Source organism: Delphinus delphis, chromosome 12 (genome assembly GCF_949987515.2).
Source record: "Delphinus delphis chromosome 12, mDelDel1.2, whole genome shotgun sequence".
Classification (NCBI taxonomy): Eukaryota; Metazoa; Chordata; class Mammalia; order Artiodactyla; family Delphinidae; genus Delphinus; species Delphinus delphis.
The window spans coordinates 34,276,893-34,296,002 of NC_082694.2; the positions used below are offsets into that span (position 1 = coordinate 34,276,893).

The 19,110-nt window shown below is 42.9% G+C and overlaps 1 protein-coding gene across 2 annotated transcripts in view; it reads right to left on the reverse strand.

The window, feature by feature from the left end:
* The window catches only part of MEIS1 (Meis homeobox 1), a 135,934-nt gene that overhangs the window by 88,365 nt on the left and 28,459 nt on the right, over window positions 1–19,110 (reverse strand). For both annotated transcript variants that reach the window (XM_060026476.1, XM_060026477.1), the window contains exon 7: window positions 18,795–18,906. In XM_060026476.1, the coding sequence (XP_059882459.1) occupies window positions 18,795–18,906 (112 nt within the window). The remainder of the gene's footprint in view (window positions 1–18,794; window positions 18,907–19,110) is intronic.

Here is a 19,110-nt window from a genome sequence, read left to right on the forward strand (position 1 = left end):
TGGTGTAGAAATAATACTAGCTGTTGTTTCAGAAGAATCCACTGGACCAAAGGCCTGAGGTGAGAAAGGTATCATCTGCAATCTAAGTCTCTTCTTCCTCAGTCACTTCCTCCTCAACTCCTACGGTAAAAGTGACAGATACACGACAAGACATTTGAGAGTGACGGACAACAGAAGGGAGTCTTGTATGGGTGGAAATCTCAGTGGCCCACGGAGTTTAGAGGGCTCTCTGTCCTGACACAAAAGGGCAAACAAACACTCTGCACTGTAAAGTGAAGACACATTTGGGAATAATACTAGAGTCTCGATTCCCTACTACATCATCACTCACACTCAGAAATCAGCGCCAGTACCAACCAGAGCCTCTCTTTTTCTTAGAGAAAAACAAACCAAACGATGAGGAAGATGATGGTGATGATGATGACGGTGCTGATGATAGCAGCTAACACATATGTAATGTGTACTATGTGCCAGGCACTGTTCTAAGTTCTATATACCAACTTGTTTAATCTTCCCGACAACCCAATAAGCAGATGTTAATAGTACCCACATGTTATAGGTGTTAAGGTGGTTCTTCTGCCCAAAGAATATAAACTTAAGCCATTTTTCCACGAGGAGAGACCAATCTTCAGATCTAATCACATACTGAACCCGCCTCAAGGCTGAAAATTAGTGAAGGGCATTCACCAAGTTGGACGAAAGTGTAGGTAACTCCTAAAAAGGACAGCATCAGGAAATATGTTTGTCCCAGCTATTTCCTAATTCAGAAGTGAGGGGAGCAACAAACACTGAACTGTAAATTCCCTGAGGGCAGGAATTGGTCTTCTTCATCTTTGTTGTCTCAGGATTTAGCACAGTGCCTGGTACTCTGTGAATGAATGAATGAATGAATGAACGAAGTATAAGGGCCTGATCACTTCCTTCTAAAGATCCTTCCTAATTTTATTCTCTCTCCTCTCTTCCCAGTGAGAGAACTGGTGAATGCAGTTCAGAAATAAATTGATACCAGTTATTAGGTTACTTCTTAACCTGGTATGAAGGAAGGGTGTTGGAGTTGAAAAACCTGGCTGAGTCTGGTCCTGGTATTTCCCACTTACACCCTGTGAGACCTTAGGCAATTCTCACTTATAAAACGGAGACGTGGAGAGTTGTGCTGCTATAAGATTAGTGGTACAAGGCTCACAAACTAAGATGGGTGGACACATTTCATAAACTGAAAACCAGAAAAAAATACACTCTTTGTTAGATTTCTCCTTCCCATCAGCCAGCATTGTGTGTGACCCATAGTAGATGTTCAATAAATATTTGTTAAATAATGGAAAATCAGAACAAAAGAGCCATCTGTCTCTGATCCTCTAAATCCCAATTCATAAGACTTCCTCTGAGAGGCTGACCTCAGGGATGGGATGAAAACAAGTTCAGGCAAAGACGCCCTTTATTTCTTCAGGTTACAGTTGGAAAAGTTACACCCAAGTGCACATTGAAATAAATAGTATTGTCAGCCTTTTGGAGAAGCAAGCGTGATGGCAGGAAGGGAAGAGGACCCTCAAGGTATCAGGTGTGAAAAGCAAGCCAGTGGCCCCCAACCCTCGTACCCATCTTTTCTCTGCTCCCCCCACCAGCACCCCAGGTCGCAAGCCAAGAAATGGCAGCGTCATTGCTGTCACTCTGCCCCTCTGAAATAGGAACCAGGATTAGCTCTGGCTGGCTGAAGCTCAACCCAGATAAGTCCAGAGCGATGCTGATAGGCAGCGGGAAGGAATTTGAGGAAGTGACAAGAAATGCCACGTCACCCACCATAAAGAAAGCTTTCCCACAAAGTGGCCTGGGTGGTGGCTACAGAGCCGACTGGTGCTCAGGAAAGTGCAGATAAACGCAGAAGTCTTTCCTAGCAGCGGGACAGAGAGCCAGCCACACACAATTCATGTCTTTGCCACATCCTTCAGCCACGACGAGGAGGGATGTAGAAAGCTGCCTTCATGCAGCCCAGAGGAGCCTGAGCGGAGAGTCCCTGGGCCCTCCTGCGGCCAGGGACCGGGACCCCCCAGGCGCAGGCTCGCCTCTGTGCACTTCTAATGTATCAACCAGAGAATCACCAGTAATCCTAAGGATGCAGTTTGTTTGTTTGTCTTTTTACAAAGATTCTAGGTTACAGTCTTTCTGTCGCAGGGAAGGGTTTGTGCCATGTCAGAAATAAACTTCCTAATTTCATCCACCAGGTAATGGACATCATAATAATCCGCAATGGCATCTGTCATTGCAAAGATTTCCACTGTTCTTCACAAAAGTTTCATGGAAAAGTGGAAGTCAGCAAGCAGGGATTCTCCCAAGAAATTCACAGATAAAGAAATGGGGCCTAGCAAAGAGGACCAGCGGGGGGAGAAGGGAACCCTTCTGCTCTGCCACTGTTGTTTCCCTAAAGACAGCACAAAATTCCCTGCTAGTTATCTATGGCATGGCCTTCTTCCCTTATATTTTAAAATTTCATTCAAAGGGCCTGTTCTCATAAAAGTGTATCCAAAACTTATCCGAGATATCTTCACCAGGAAATCCATACTTTGACAAATGGAGTAAGAGGTCAAATACTTAGAATATATTTAGAAATATATATTCTGTATAATTAAATAATACCGGTGACTTTTTAAAAGGGCATGTTGGACGAGATCTCAGCTGGTATGTCTATGGGATCAATCCCCTAGCCCAGTGTTCTAAACATCTCTGCAAGAAATTCTGGCTAAGATTCTGCAACCTCAAACTGTCCCACAACTTTATCTAGAAAGAAATTTGAGCCACCAATATCCCAGAGGTCTCATAAGGGCCACAGCTGTCAGCAGACCAGCCTTTCCATCCTGGGGAGCCGGGAAAATATTTCAATACAGTATATCTTTGCTCAGGATTCTTTGAGAACACACCAAACAGGAAATGATTAGAGTTACATTTACTTACTCTCACATATTAGCATTAAATTATTAGTTGTATTAGTGGCTTACATTTACATTAAACTTGCAAATTATATAGACTCTTATTTCCATTCTACAAGCATCTCTATTTTTTTCCCTGCATGCATATCTAATCATTTGCTTACCTCTTATCACTCCGGGAACCTACAGTTCTTAATTCCATGGATTTCCACAGGGCAAGAATCTAGGCCACCGTTTATGCACAGAAATCAATTCAGCCATCACTACACTATGCATCAAAACAACATTTTAAGAGCAAAAGTTGAAGCCAGTGGCATTGAGCCAAAGCACCTCTTCTCAAAAGGAAAATGCAGTGGGATTTTAAAGAGCAAATAGGACAAGTCACCGAGGCTTTATGCCTCACCAAGAAATGGGGAATCCTTAATGGCCCAAAGTGTCTTGATTCAAATCTGGAACTTAATAAGACTTGTGCCCAAATAAAAGTGCTGATTGCCACATCCCCCAGTGTCCTTTCATAGTGTCCCATGTCAATATATTCACCAGGTTCATTTCCTCTCTCTTTGCCCCTAGTGAGATTACTAACCAACAATATTTTTATGTTTTTAATTAGAATCGGAAAGAGCATTTGGGCACCGTATTGCGTTTTTACAAGCTCTGCATCTCTGAAACACAATATTATATTAACGTGATAGTTTATGAAGAAATCATATTACTAAATATCATAAATCACAGAAACTTCATTGGCTTCTTCTAAAATTGTATGTAATCTGCTGACTACACCATTCACAATTTATAACAATCTATGCAAATGTATGTTAAAGCCATAAAAAGTCCCCCCCCCCCCACCCATATCCTTTTCCCACAGGCCACATAAAGGTGAATTAAGGGAATCTGGTAAAGGGTATACATGGCTACTGCCATTTCCCACAGCACATAGGGTATTCTCCTCTGGGAATAAAACATTTTCCTTAAACTACTGTTTATAACCCTTATCAGCTCAACAGCAATAGAGCCATCAAGTCCAATCTCTTGTGGAAAAAAGTCAAGGTCAACAAGTACTTGCATTTTTGTTTATCTTTAGCTGCAATTGCTACTGACATTCAATTGGGTAATAAACATAGGTCTGTCAAATGTTCCCAGCGAACAGGTGATCCAAAAGCTATCTCAGAACGAGGCGATTGCCAGGTAATCATGCAATCCTGTTAATAACAATTATGATTTGAGTACATTTATTTATAGATGCAAACACCAGTCAGTCCTAAGCAAACATTGCCATACCATTCCCACCACTGGGGAATAAGAGTGAGGAAGTACAGGAGGGCTTTTTCTCGGATTGCTCACCAACAATAATGTGTGCATTCCCATGAGCAGAGCACCATCCAGAGAAAAGGTTTTCTCCCCTTATCTCTTCTATTTAAAGGCAATTTTGTGTGTCAATACAGCCACGCCCTTTACTGTCTGCCCCCCAGGATCCTGAGCCCAGTTGTCTCTCTCTGCCTGAAAACCAATTCTACGGTTCTGTGTGTGTGTGTCTGTTTGGGATTGTCGCATGATTCCTTTAAGCCAGCATGGTTGCTACCTGAGAAAACACTTCGTTTTAACTTGAAAAGTGCTAGGTTTTGTTCAGCATGTTTAATTCTACAGAGTCAGAGAGATATTTGGAATAAATACTTCCTTCCAATCCATCAAGAAACTCACTGATAGCAACAGGAGTTATGCATTGGGATCTGGGCAGCACATGGCTCCTCGCCACATTCAATTTACAGATTAAAAATAGAATCTGTTCCAGCTGCAAAGTAAGACACGTTAAACCTACTGCCTCCATTTGAAATACGGAAACTAAATCTAAGGACCACGGCCACGATCTAGGATGATGATTCTGACCCACATAACACAAGCCTACTGCCTCCACTTCGGTTACGAAAAATAAGCTTAAGGAATATTCTTGGAGCCCTAAAGGAATGCTTCTACTTCTTGCTATGTAGCCTTGATTAACATTCCATCATTTAGTGGAGCAATTAATATTTTCCAAAGCTGACTCCTTTCCTATGAAGAGCATCAGGGAGAGTGGCATTGACATATATACGCTACCAAATGTAAAATGGATGGCAAGTGGGAGGCTGCCGCATAGCACAGGGAGATCAGCTCCGAGCTTTGTGACGACCTAGAGGGGTGGGGTAGGGAGGGTGGAAGGGAGACTCAAGAGGGAGGGGATATGGGGATATATGTGTACATATAGCTGATTCACTGTGTTGTACAGCAGAAACTAACACAACATTGTAAAACAATTATACTCCATTAAAGATATAAAAAAAAAAAACTTAAAAAAAAAAAAGAGGCTCAGGACATCTGGAAACGAAGTAAAGGACAATCCTTCTTAAAATACACAAACCCACATCCTGGGAAAGAAGGTGAAAACTGACACACAAAATGAAGTATACTATTTTAAAAGACACCTTTCAATGTAGACATATTAAGTACGAGGTGAAAGTGTTGTGAGTCAAGAAAATACTGTTACAGTATAAAGAAGTATCCTTCATTCTTTAACGTTCAGGCAAAAAGTGGAAGGAACCAGAGTTGTATCTGCAGGCGCAAGAGTATATTATTTTCCTCCTGGAGTCGATTAAGTCTGGCAGGTAATTTGAAGATTCTACATACGAAGAGAAATTAGCCGCCTGGGAAGCGGGAAGGCAGGATTAGGACCCACTGGGAGTCCATGAACACGAAGGCCCATGAAACAAAGCATCTACTCTGCAGATACTCAGGAAACGCTCATCCATCAGTTGTCAAGCAAGGGGGGAAGTCACCTCAAGTTCAGAACAGTAAACTGATGAAATGAGTCACCAGATTCCCATGATAGCTTGGCTGGCCTCTTCCTTTCCACGCAGCCCCCTGGTCACCATGGAGCCAGAGACTTCTCCGCGGGAGAGCAGGGCAGCAGAGGGTGGTGGCCGGGCTTCAGCGGGCCTCCCTCGGAGAGGGTGGGAAGAATGTCCAGAGGAGAAGCCGGAGCCAGCAGTGGCCAGCCCACCTTTGGGAGGCTACCCTCAGAAGACAGTGAGCGTGCTAGAAGGGACCTGTGGTCTAGAAAGCAGTGTTCTGAGACCTGGCCTGTTTCCAGGCCCTTCTGAACCCCACGCGCCCGCACCCCTCAGTCTGGTCCAGTCTCCTCCTCCAAAGTTCTTCTCTGCAGCCTCCCCTGCCTGCCTCAGTCCGTGTGCTCAGCCTTTCTAAACAGCAGCAACACTGGCCCCAGCTTCCTCACCACCCATCCCTCCTTCACTCGGATCTGACCAGGACACAACTCTAACGTTTTCAGTGGCTCCCCAACTCCCAACAAACTCCCAGCTCCCTAAGATGACCTCTATGATCCTTCGTGGTCTGGCCCTGCCACCTCTTGGCCTCACCTTAGACTCTCCCTTTCCCATGTTCTCTGTTCACACTGAGGCGTACGGGAAGCCTCGGGAGTGTCATGCTTTCTCTCTCCTTCATGCCTCTACACAAACTAATTTCTGTGCCTCGCATGCCCTTCTACTTCTCCATCCATCCCAAGTTTCTATCAAGTTCCCCAAGTTTCCTTGGGGGAGCTGGCTAGGAGATTGGGAAGGAAAGCAGGTTGCTTCCAGGGCTAACTCTGGGGGATGCGGTAGTGGTTGCCTGGAGTGCTGTGCCGAGAAGGACCCACATCCAAGTCCCATTCAAGCTCAAGGAGAAAGTGCACTGTGATCTATTAAGGATGCCTGCCGTGGAAGGATGGGGAGAGGCAGTCGCTCCATCTTCACCAGTTTGTTAGGTACTGTTCCTCTGCTTCCAAATTACACTGAGCCCACTGAATCACGAGACTTAACCTACCATGTGTGAACTGTCTGCTCGGCCACAGGACTGCCAGCTTCTTGATGCCAGGAATAGCCTCTTTCACTCTCAATTCTCACATCTAGCAATGGGCTACTACATAGTGGACATTCAATTAGTACTCAGTGAGTTAGTGAATGGGGCTATTTCTGTCTTCACCTTTTCTCCTTTTGGGAGAATTCCTCTCATCAGCTTAAAATTCACAATATCAAATCACACCTTTTTTAAAATTTTTATTTATTTATTTGTGGCTGCGTTGGGTCTTCGTTGCTGTGTGTTGGCTTTCTCTAGTTGCAGCGAGCGGGGGCTACTCTTCATTGCGGTGCGTGGGCTTCTCACTGCAGAGGCTTCTCTTGTTGCAGAGCATGGGCTCTAGGCTCGCGGGCTTCAGTAGTTGTGGCACATGGGCTCAGTAGTTGTGGCTCTCGGGCTTAATTGCCCCTTGACATGTGGAATCTCCCCGGACCAGGGATCGAACCCGTGTCCCCTGGATTGGCAGGCAGATTCTTAACCACTGCGCCACCAGGGAAGTCCCAAAACAATACCTTTTATTGGCACTAAAAGAATTCCTTTCACATAAGGAGATGTTCTGAGTGCTTGGAAATCCAAATATTGACAACACACAGTCTGCTCCTATTTTATAGGTTGAAATCATATTCCATCAGAACTTCCGTTGTTAAAGACCGTGGCCCCTGCATCTTCCCATCCCGGTGTCCCACCTCAGTCCCTCGACATCTCCATTTTCACCGTCACTTATCTGAATCTCTCTGGCTCCATTAACCCTGTTTCAGAGGATAATAACGAGAAGGACAAGAGCGTTCTCGCCTGCATCCCAAGCCCCAGGTGCAGGGAAAAAAGAATGGAGTTGGCTCACCATGAAATGGTCAGAAGAAGGAGATGGAAAAGTGGGAAAAGGTCTCATGGCATCGCGAAATGATCAGCACTGTGGCTCACATGAAGACAGGCTGTCATCTGTTTCGACTACGGAAATCAAGACAGGCTTAGATACCAAGGAGTGAAAGTGCAAATGGGCTGAATATAAATCCAGACATCCGAACAAATCAATCAAATATTTATCAAGTACTTACTCTATCTGCAGTACTGTGCTAGGAGCTGAGGGGACTGTAGAGGAGCCCTACAGGTGTTGCTAGGATGTCAGCCTATGCCACCTCACTGGATTTCCTGGGTGAGCACGTGTGGGTCCTAATGCCTGTCAAAGGGATTCTTCTGAGCAACACTTCCATGGATGCTCTAAAGCTTGTAACTAATTATATTTCACTCTTCATTTTGGCTGCTAGGAAGCTCAGAGCCAAATTAACTGCCTACTTCTAGCAAATGGACATGATCCTATAATTCATATTGTTCCTTACTACCCTTAAGACTGACTTCTCATTTATTTTCCTTTCATTCTGATATCTTCATCTACTTCAATTGAATCCTATTGTATACTTTTGCTAATTTCCTTAAATCCTTTCATAGAAAGGAAAGGAAAATATGTCAAAGCATTGTAAAATTAAGATATATCCTTTTTCTCCCAAGGTATCAAAGTACAAAAGGGCACAAGGTACAAGGTGCTAACTGTCCTGCTCTCACAGATGCATTGTAATAGGGGAACTCAAGGAAAGAGTCAAACTAAAACAAATGAAATGTTTAAAGAGAGAGAACTGATTAATGTTAATAATCTAGCTACAAACCTATTGGCAAATTCAATGTTTTCTGCATGCACTCTTCAATTCTCCCTTTCTTAAAAATATATGATTCTGAAGAAAATTTAAGATTTTCTAGATAGGGTCATGTTCTCTTTTTCTCCTGATATGGGAATAAGTAGAAGGAAGTTCTACCTCTTCCATTCTTTGTCAGGAGATAAAATAAGCTTCGTCTAGGAATGCATACGGGTTGATATTGGTAAATGTGGGAAGGCTAAAGCTAATTGTACTAATCAAACAGAATGCTTTTAGGTTAAGTAATTACGGAAAATTATCTGCAAGACTGAACTAATCCACAAAGCCAGACACTTGAGCAAACCCCAACTTATCAACTACACTTCTGGGACCAATCAATGTAAGAGGTAGACAACGCCCACCTCTTTTTAAGGAAAACGCTTGGCATAAATTTACTGTTTGGGTTAGTTTTTGCTAGGCCAACAGCCAAAACCTCCACCACTATCCTTAATTAGTGCTAGCAGTCATGAGGGAGAGAGATAAATTCAGGAGAAGAGCTAAATATCACATCCCAGGGAATGCAATCATGTCTGCTGCTGGGAACAGCACAGGACATAAAAGCATCCTCCCAGGGTGGCACAGTTACTCCTGTAATTCTTCCTTAACCTCTACCCTAAGATCCCTCAAAAGATACTGAAATGCTGTAGCCAGTCCCCACCCATCCTCTACTGGAAGCCCATTCAGGGCCAGAGGGTGGAACTCAAGGGTAGGAGTAGGCAGAACCAGCAACTATGTGGATGCTGTGATTTAAGGGACATCCGCAAACCCATCTACCACCAACTTCTGAAAGAGCTACCTGTCGAATCTTTCCTTGAGTGCCCCGGTTAAAATGCCTTTCTGCGGGTGGGAACACACAAGACCTACGTGTCTATTTACATCTTGACAGAGATTACCATGTGAGATTAGCCATCTGGCACCCAAAAGAAATCAGTCCCGAGGGAATGTAGTGTAATCACAGTTTGAAAGCATGAGAGGGTTCCCAACCCTCTTCAATAAATAATTATCCATCAGTGGCCATGTGTCATAACTATGCTGGGCACAGGAGAGTTAAAGATGAAGAAGACATAGTCCCTTCCCAGGGGGCATCCTGGGGAGGCTGACGCATGAATGGCTCATTTCAATATATGAGCAACGATAAAACACAGGATGCCCTGACAACACAGAAGAGGATCACTTCCTCCAATCTGGGGGTTCACAGAATACTTCCTGCAGATGACACAAATTAGTTTAGAAGTTTTTAACCTGGACTACATAGACCCTCCCACTACAAGGGGATCCATGGTTAGAATTTATAAGATCCAAGTACTTGGAAGGGAAAAAAAAATTAACCTTTTATTCTCACTAACCTCTAACTGCAAGTAGCATTTACTTCAAGTGTGTATCTAGGTACGTAACAAACCACAGAACTATTAGTAGGACCTGTGACTTTGTCACCCATGGAAATCATATTCACATAATACAATACAGTTGTTACAAATATCTTCAGACACCACTTACATTCATCACTATTTCAAAAACGTGATAGACAATAGAATTATTGCCAGACCTTGTTGCTTAATGCATATTAAAACGAGGCACTTATATCACTATATTACGATTTGTGTTTTCAAATACTTTGTTAGGACTTCCCTGGTGGCGCAGTGGTTAAGAATCCGCCTGCCAATGCAGGGGACACGGGTTCAATCGCTGGTCTGGGAAGATCCCACATGCCACGGAACAACTAAGCCTGTGCACCACAACTGCTGAGCCTGAGCTCTAGAGCCTGTGAACCACAACTACTGAGCCTGCATGCCACAACTACTGAAGCCTGCATGCCTAGAGCTCGTGCTCCGCAACAAGAGAAGCCACCACAGTGAGAAGCCCGCGCACCGCAACGAAGAGCAGCCCGCGCTCACCGCAACTAGAGAAAGCCCGCGCGCAGCAGTGAAGACCCAACGCGGCCATAAATAAATTTATTTATTTATTTTTAAAAATAAAATATTTTGATAACTGGATTTCAATATAATTAGTTTCCCTTATAATCTTATGTATTTTATTTTGTGTGTTAATAAAAATATTACTCTGACTAGGTATCCATTGACTTCACCAAATTGCCAAAGGGGTCCCCTCCCCCCAGAAAATGTCAAGGTCCCCTGAAGAAGACCAGTATGAGTCAGCAGCCACAGGACTAAAGGTGGAGAAAGCAATGATGACCCACTAGTTCAAACAGCAAAGGCCCCGGGTGGCCACATGGGAAAACTGAACCAAGTTCCCTAGAGCGGCCTCCTAGGGCCCAGAGATGCTGAACTTATATGGCAGTCAGAGGACGAAGGTAGAGGTGTCCCTCTGCAAGTTAGGCCAAATCCTACCCACTCTGTGTTTCAGTCAACAGCCTTGACCACAGAGTTCACTGTGTCTGGGTCACTGGTGTGTTGTGAAATAAACACACTCGCAGCTCCCTAAGAATATTCAGCATTTAGCAAATATTTCACTTGCATATGCTTGACGCTCTTGGGAGCACACACGAACTTCCTGAGGGCAACTACTATGACCTACTCATTTTTATAGCCTCACACAGCACACCTTCCACACAGTCAGTGCTTAATCCATTTCTGATGACTTGACTAGAATGCATACATTTATATTTCCCTCCTTAAGTACAACTTGTGATCATATTTTGGCTCATCTGCAGAAGTGATTATAATTCTAAACCCTTTTTATCTCCTTGGGCTGTATTAAATGGATGCTTCCCTCAAATTAACTTCCTCACTTCTGCCTTGCCAAGAATGACACCCTGTGAAGAATCCCCCACTGGGGGCAATGGATTCTCTCCTGGTTTATTTTCTTGGGTAGAAACTGAAACACATGTTTCAGCTGTGCGGTGGCCCTGGAATGCCTAGGAGGATGGACCTGAAAAACAAGTTATTGCTTATAGTTTAAAACCCAATGCAGAATCGAGAGAAGAAGGGAAGGTGAGAGAGAATAAGAGGAAAAAAAGGCCTTATTTGGAAACTGAATTAAATAATTACACAGTAGGATCTGGGTTTTTAAAGCTCAGGTCACCATTTTTATTATTTACACAAGGCAGTAAAATGCATGTTATTAATAAGAGTGTGGAATATATTCTTCTACACGAGATGTGCTTTTGAAAAATACTTAACGGTCTTGGAAAGAAAGAACTAAGCATTATGAATCATTAACTTCCAGGTCCACTACAATAGAAAATATATCCCACTCTCGGTGAAACGCCAATGTTGTTATAGCCAGAAAAGCTTTCTCTAATTTACAGCAGACTGAGTGAAACTGAAGAGAAGATACCTCTCCAAAAAGTTTTCATACCTTCTGGCTGTAGGACTTCCTGATGAACTGACATAACATCATTATTCATAGAATTCTTTACCACTCATTTTTTAAACTATCACGGGATTCTTGAGAGACCGATGCCATTAATTCTAGGAAAGTCAGAGAACTGGTGTATAATTTCAGAAGTCCTACAAGCCACACTGGAGTTGGTATCTCTTAAGAAACAATCACAGCAAGAACAAAATTCCAACCCATCACAGGCAACAAAATCCCAGTATCTGCACAGGTGACAACGGCAAGTGTCGGCAGCAAAGTCTACATCACATACCAAGTCCACCGTAACACTGCAAACCAGAGGGAAAACAGAACTGTGGTTTTAAGGCCATACTTAACAAGTATCACACCTCTTAAGTTTCAAAAACTAGAGTACAAAATGTGATAAGCTATCCAGACCTTGAGTTCACACATAAATAAAAATGAGCAATCAACAGAAAATATACGAAATGATCCTGCTGACTAATACCCTGCCTTTTCCAATCGAGGGTCAGACCCATTCAAACCCAGTCACATGAGGATGGACTCTGTAAAGGTCAATCAAAAGCAGGCTGAAACTCCAACTGTCTAGCTGACCTTCAGAGCTCGTGACAAATTGCTATCAGTCAATGTCAACTAATGACAGAGCTCTTTGGCTAATCAATTGTTCTAAAAATGATCAAGAAAACCACTCACAGGACAGCTCATTTTCACATCAATGCCCGTGAAGTATGAAAAGCTCATTTTTTGAGTTTTTAATAAGCTCATAAGTAAAGCAGTTACTTGGTAACAGAGGTCACCTTACAGAAAAAGATAGAACCTTTGTCTGCCTTTTACATTCTTTTATTACCATATTATAGTAAAAATATGCGATGGATATGCCAGAGGGCTACATAATAAAGTAGGTAACACTTCATCTACTTGAGACAAATACTTCTGTGTTAGAGGGAAATCTATTTGGGAGTAAATAATTTCAAATGAATTTTTCAGTTGTTTAAGATGAAAAGCAATGACCAGGTTTACTACTGATGTAGCCTAACAGTGAGAAGACGCACTTTCTGTGAAAACACTCATGGCCAAGTTCATGCCCCTAAATAAACAGTTATGACTTTTAGATGATGAAGTTACTTTTCTTTGTTTTAAGACGATCTGCTTTCATGATGCTAGAAGTCAAGCAAATGGAGAACAGAAAACGGTTACTCACATTTAATGAGTCAATAAAAGGTAAGGTGACTAGAGTATGGGGTGTTCTTGGGAAAACAATTCTCTGTCCATACATCTAATTCAACGTGTTTGATAAGTTAATAATATGGACCTTTGGATAACATGGATTTGCAGCGTGTAATGACTTCCCCTTTCTTTTTTACACCTGACTTTTCCCATCAGGAAATCATTTTCCTATTCTGCCTGCCACTGCAAGCAAAGACCACACTTTCATTTGAATACAACATTAAATGTAACTCAAGTACCACACAGGGCTGCAGTGGCCCAAGGGCTAAGGCCTGTGGTCACAATTATATTTTCCTTTTCTCTTCTCCCCAAAGCATATTTTTCAATATGCATTCTAGTGCCATTGAAATATAAGAAGTTCCCGGAGAAGAACAAGGCTTAAGAGGTAAGTGTGAACAGATCTAAAATCATTCAAGTCACTCTGACCAACAGACAGATGAAAGGAAAAAAAAAAAACAACCCTACTTTTTAAACATTTTTCTTCCTTTTCAGGGTTCTTAGGTTATTATAAACATTTTGTTTTTAAAATAAGTTGAGATTAAAAAAAAAAAAAGAAAGACAGAAAACTGTTTCAAAACAAGCAGTATTCACTTTGTGTCTTCATCCGAAAAACTGCGGATTACAGATTGTATCCTAAACCTGAGTTGTTACGGTAGTTTTTCAAATTAAAATATCTTCCGTGGCCTCAACTACTCTCAAGTTGTCCATAGGAAAGAAATAAAGGAGGGAGGGCAACACTTAAGCCGAGACATAATTGGAAGTATGTGAAAAATGAAGTGTCAGTTTGGTCAATAAAGGGCAAAGGTCAAGGGGAACAGCAGCCCAAACTCTGTGCGAAATTGCTCATTAAGACATCCAATCAGAGAGCTCCTTCCCACCTATCCCATTATTCATCAGACAGCTGACTGTTTCAAATGCCTGGGTTTGGGCTGTTATTACTTTTCTTCTTCATGTAAAAAGACGAGCGGGTATATAAATCGTTGCTTAGTCATCTGGAACAAAATGCGGCCCTTCCCTACATCCGTCTCCCTGCCTCACACCCCCGCTCCCTCTCACCCTGCTCTGCCTGCTGGCTTAACAGGTTTGAAACGACCGCCTCGAGATTCCCTTCAATAATAAATGGAATTGCCTTCTGCCTATAGGTTGCCTGAACTCCTACAAAAGCTGGCGTGGAGGGGAGGGGACAGTGGGAGGCACTGGCCACTACTGATACATTTTATTATAAAGAAATAGCAATGCTTTTCAATTGTTCCTCTTTACAGAAACACGCTGGTTTTGCTTTTTTTTGTTTGTTTGTTTTGTTTTTTTAGTGGGAGCAAAGATACTATTGTTGATCTGAGTCCTGGCCCTCAAAGAAGTTCATAAGTGCGTTTTAGAAGTTCTAGAGACCAAGTCAAGTCCTTTAGGGCTGAAATGTTTCACATCAAATTTCTATGTAGAAATACGACTTTCTTTTTCCTCACAAAAGAGGAAAACGAGATGAGCTTGAAGTGGGAAACCTTCTGCAAGAGAAATGTCTTTACTTGTTTTGTAGGCTCCTCTTCTCAATTCAATAAATTTCAGAATGAGTGAAATGGTAGAGGCTCTTAATACATAATACAAATTAATCATATCAATCATCCTGCTTCTCTGTAAATAGCTCGATCATCATTCTACTCAGCACACAAAACTGGATTCTCAGTCCCCGGCAGAGTAGAACCCCCTTGAGGCTAATGCTGATTCTGTTTTATTCACAGCTCTGTCACTGTTACAGAGCGGAGTGCCAGGCCCAGTGCAGACACTGGGGGAAGAGTCCCTGAATCGATAACAGAAAGAATGGCCCTCGAGTGCTCTGTTTCCCATTCTTAGTCACACTCCAGTATCACATCAAATAGAAGCTTGGGCTTTGGAGTCAGACGGTATGGGTTCAAGTCCCTACTGTACCACCAACCAGTATGTGACTTTGGGTAAGTCTCTCAGCCTCTCTGAACCTCTGTGACCTCCTCTACAAAGTGACGGATGAAATACCTACACTGACTGACAGCCCGTAATACGTTATTTTATTATTTTATTACTATCATGTATTCGTCTCTCTTGACTTTCAACCCAAAACAGAGACGTGCCCAAACTCAAAATGTGGTCAAGCACAGCTAAGGCTGCTCATGGGTTATACAGTGTCCGTGGCAGCCCTCCTGGGGAGGAGTACAATCCGGTGGGGAAAGGCACCAGATTTGCTTGGTGTTCTCCTGTCCAGACTACACGCTTCCTACAATAGACCCTGATTATGGTCAGTAGGGCAGCCACACACAGTAGGATAAAAAAAGACACATGAAAGAGAACAGTATCTGCCAATGTGCACCTCATCTTATGAGACTCTGCTTGGGGGTCCTGAAAACACCCCATCCTAAAGTAGTTACAAAGGCAAGAGACCAAGATCCGGAGGTGACTCTCACGGTGACTCACTTCAGTATTTCTGAGCTTTACTTTTCTCTCTTCTGAAATGGGAAAATAGCAAATCATTGACAGTGAGAAAATAAGAATCCAATCTCATATCTTTGCAAGTGCTTTGAGGAAGTTAAAAAGTAGACAAAATCAATGTCCCGGCCGCAGCAGCAGAGTCCCCAACCAAACACAGATGTTAGGCCTTCCTTTTAAATGCCCATTTAAAGGCGCTTTTGCTATTAAAGAATCGATTTCCTGCAGGGGGCCACAAGTGTTCCTATGAAATGAATGTAGATGCCATAAGAAGAGTTGCCATGATAAATAATTTGAGTTGCGGGAGAGATATATTATGTAAATCATGAATAAACATCAAATCCGTGAATAATAATATCTTTCACATTTTCCTATTACATACTTCACATATATGCCCTTCAGAATGCCCAGGGTTGGATTTTGTACTTTCCTTTTTTATGCTTAGGTAAAAAATGTGGACTCAAGCTACTCTATCAACCCCAAGAGCCACTCATTTGGCAACTCGTCAGACGCTCAAAAATCCCCCCGATTGCTGGAACTCTAACTAGGAACTGTTACTGTATCTTGAAATCTGTCAGAACATTACAAACTTCCTGGGTGACCGATTTTCTTTGCTTTACTTTGAAAGTCCAGAAGAACAGGACAGAGCCTGTTACATGCCCACCTTGTACCACAGACAAGGTTATTTAACAGAGGACCAAAGCCTAGGGGATTTCTTTTTTTTGTACCCTGGGTGCCATAATGAAGGGGCAAACATTGAAAAGGAATGAGGAGAAAAGAAATGCGGTACAAATAATACAGCAGAGAAAGTTTTAAAATATGTATTACTCCCGTCTGTGAGGGAAACACCTCTTTGGATACGTTCTGGACAGATTGAGTTATTTCTGTCTATTGGGTATGTATAAAGACATATTTATGGATTTATAAATCTTTTGAAGAGGGCTGTTATTTACCCAGTTGACTAAAATGGACTCAAACTGTGTAAATAACTATTTAGGACACATGCACTACAGGCCAATTGCTGGCACGGTTTACACATCCATGGCTGCCAGAAAAGGCAGACAGGAGAACACGGAAAAGCCACTGTGCACAGCTAATCCGAAGGCTGCACAAAGACCCAGCTCCACAGGTCCCAGGGATGAAAAAGAGAGTTGAGAAGCGTTGTGGTTGGCATGGAAATGCACCGAAGTTGTTACAGCAACACTTCCAGACATCATTCCGCGTTTAGCAGGGAATAAATCGCACTGCCCAGGAGAGGGCAGTGCGGGGAGGGGCGGGCGGGGGGGAGGGGCAGGCCTGAAATTTTAGGCCTGATGCTGCACCAGGGCTTCCGCAAATCGCTCAGCTCATCCACAGCTTCTGTCCCTCCTCTGTCAAATGGGGCTAGACCTGTTTTATCCGCCACCACAGTTGTTTTAGGCAGGTTCAACTGAGGTCATTCCAATGAGACTATGTATATGAAAATGCTTTAAAAAAGAAAAACGAGGTGGTGGTCTTATATGAAAAAACAGAAAGAGGAACGATGTTAGTGGAAAACTCTGGTAATGTGAAGGGTATACGGCTTACAGTCACATTCACTATTAAATTGGCCTTTAGAGAACACGCGTTGAAGGAGAAAGGAACCTGAGAAATTCCTGATTCCTTGTTCCGACAGGTCAGAGGGGAAGAACTGGGGTGCGGCATTTGCCCTCTGAAAGTCCTTTTATCAGATGATGTTTAAGAAAACTCATGTTTCCATTTTAAACAAATGCATTTCAGCCGTTTACAAGCCTTCAAAGTAGCAGCCAAACGACCCTCCTGACGGTAGCCTTAAAAAGCAAGACGTGAAAAAGAAAAACAAACAAACAAACAAAACACTAGGCTACGGCCCCTTGTAGCAACTCTGGAGTACAGGAAAAAGAATTGAGAGTCCATTTACACCCTTCTGAAAACTCTTGGTGCGAGCTGAATTCTGAAAGTAGGGCTTCATATGGAAATGCTGACCTCATCTTAGCTATAGTGCTGTGAACAGCAACACCATAACATAGACATGCGCACACTTGAAAGGAAGTAGGCCCCGTGGATTTATGCTGCATATCGTTTTCCAGTAAAAGGCAGAGGTCAGAGGTTACCAGTTTCTGCCTCAGCTCTGAACCAGTTTACTCTTCCAGGCTCCATTTTTGCTAGACTTACAGTTGTGATGAAATCAGCAACTTTTCTCTGAACAATAAAATATCTCAAATGCTTAAAATTCTATGTATAGAAGTTATTCCCAGTCCAAATAGCATACATCGGCCACCCCTCCCGCCAAAAAAGAACTTTTCTGTTGTCAAATTAATCGTGTTCAATTCATTGTAGACTTTGCAATTTTAGTTGGTATAGCCCAGTTCGGTTAGAAAACAAAATTCTTTTGTGGGGAAACAGCACTCCAGTGAAACATGATCATAAAACCGGATTTTAAAGTATGTACCTACTGTGGGCTCAGTCAACTTCAATAAAGCCATCTTTTTATATTCAGAGAGAGAATACTCTCTTCGGTTGCATGAATTGAACACAAAATACCCTGCAGTAGTTCTCATCAAAAGCAGTACAAGACATCTAAATCCTCATTCACCTTACTGCTGAAGCTTAACTTTCTGTTTAAACTTTATCTGCTACCTGTTATAGTCAGACACGCACATCCACGGACACCCAGATACACATACAGGTGTGTGCATTCCAAGAACCACACAAATGAAATTGATCTGGATTCTTGCCATTTCATCCTAATTCCCTTCAGTGTGACTTTGCCACGAAGCCAAGCACTTAAGAGATTCAAATAAGTAAATCCAGAAAAATGGCTTCAACCCAGTGAAGAGGGAAGCCCGGCATGGGTTTCTAAAAGGCCCACTGCCTTCTAGGCATCTTAAGACATTGTTCAGTTGGAATCCTAGTGGGTGTTTCTTCATGATCTCTTGAAAAGCCTCTAAGGGTAAGTAATAATAACACTTTTTTATTTGTAGAGCAGGGTATTAGTGGCATACTATTTCCACACATTCGAATGTCTAATCTACTTCTCTGCTCTCCGTCCATTCACTGACCCTGTTTTATGGAGGTGGCCAGGTGACAGGCAGCTAGGCAGCTGGTCTGGCAGAGAAAGAAGAAGGGGGTCGAGGGGAATAAAATAAGATGAGCCGGTTCTCATATTACACGGGGTTTATAGGAAAAACTGTAATAAAGAGTTCTAGGAAAACCTGTATAAAGAGTCCCTCACCAGACATTTCTAATTTTTCAACCCTGAAAAATGACACAAGTAGCAAGAGAACAAGAACAGCTCTCCTACCTTGCTCACTGCTGTTATCCCCACTGTGTGATGTGTGGCCCCCGCTGGAAGGGCCCGGGGTTCCTCCTGAGCGGGTAGATGCCGTGTCATCGTGATCTCTGTTCCAAGAGGGCTGTGAGGGCACAAAGCAGACATCTGAATAGAGTGGTCTGTTAACACGGTCCCGGTAGGGTCCCCTCGCACAGTGTCAAAGTGGTGGAGGGCTGGAATGGACAACCACGTCATCTTTCCCGTCCCCCTACACTAATGGTGCCAGCTCAGAGCTCCACTGGTGCATCTAAAATGTGCCAATTTCCGCTTCGGAGCTAAAATAATG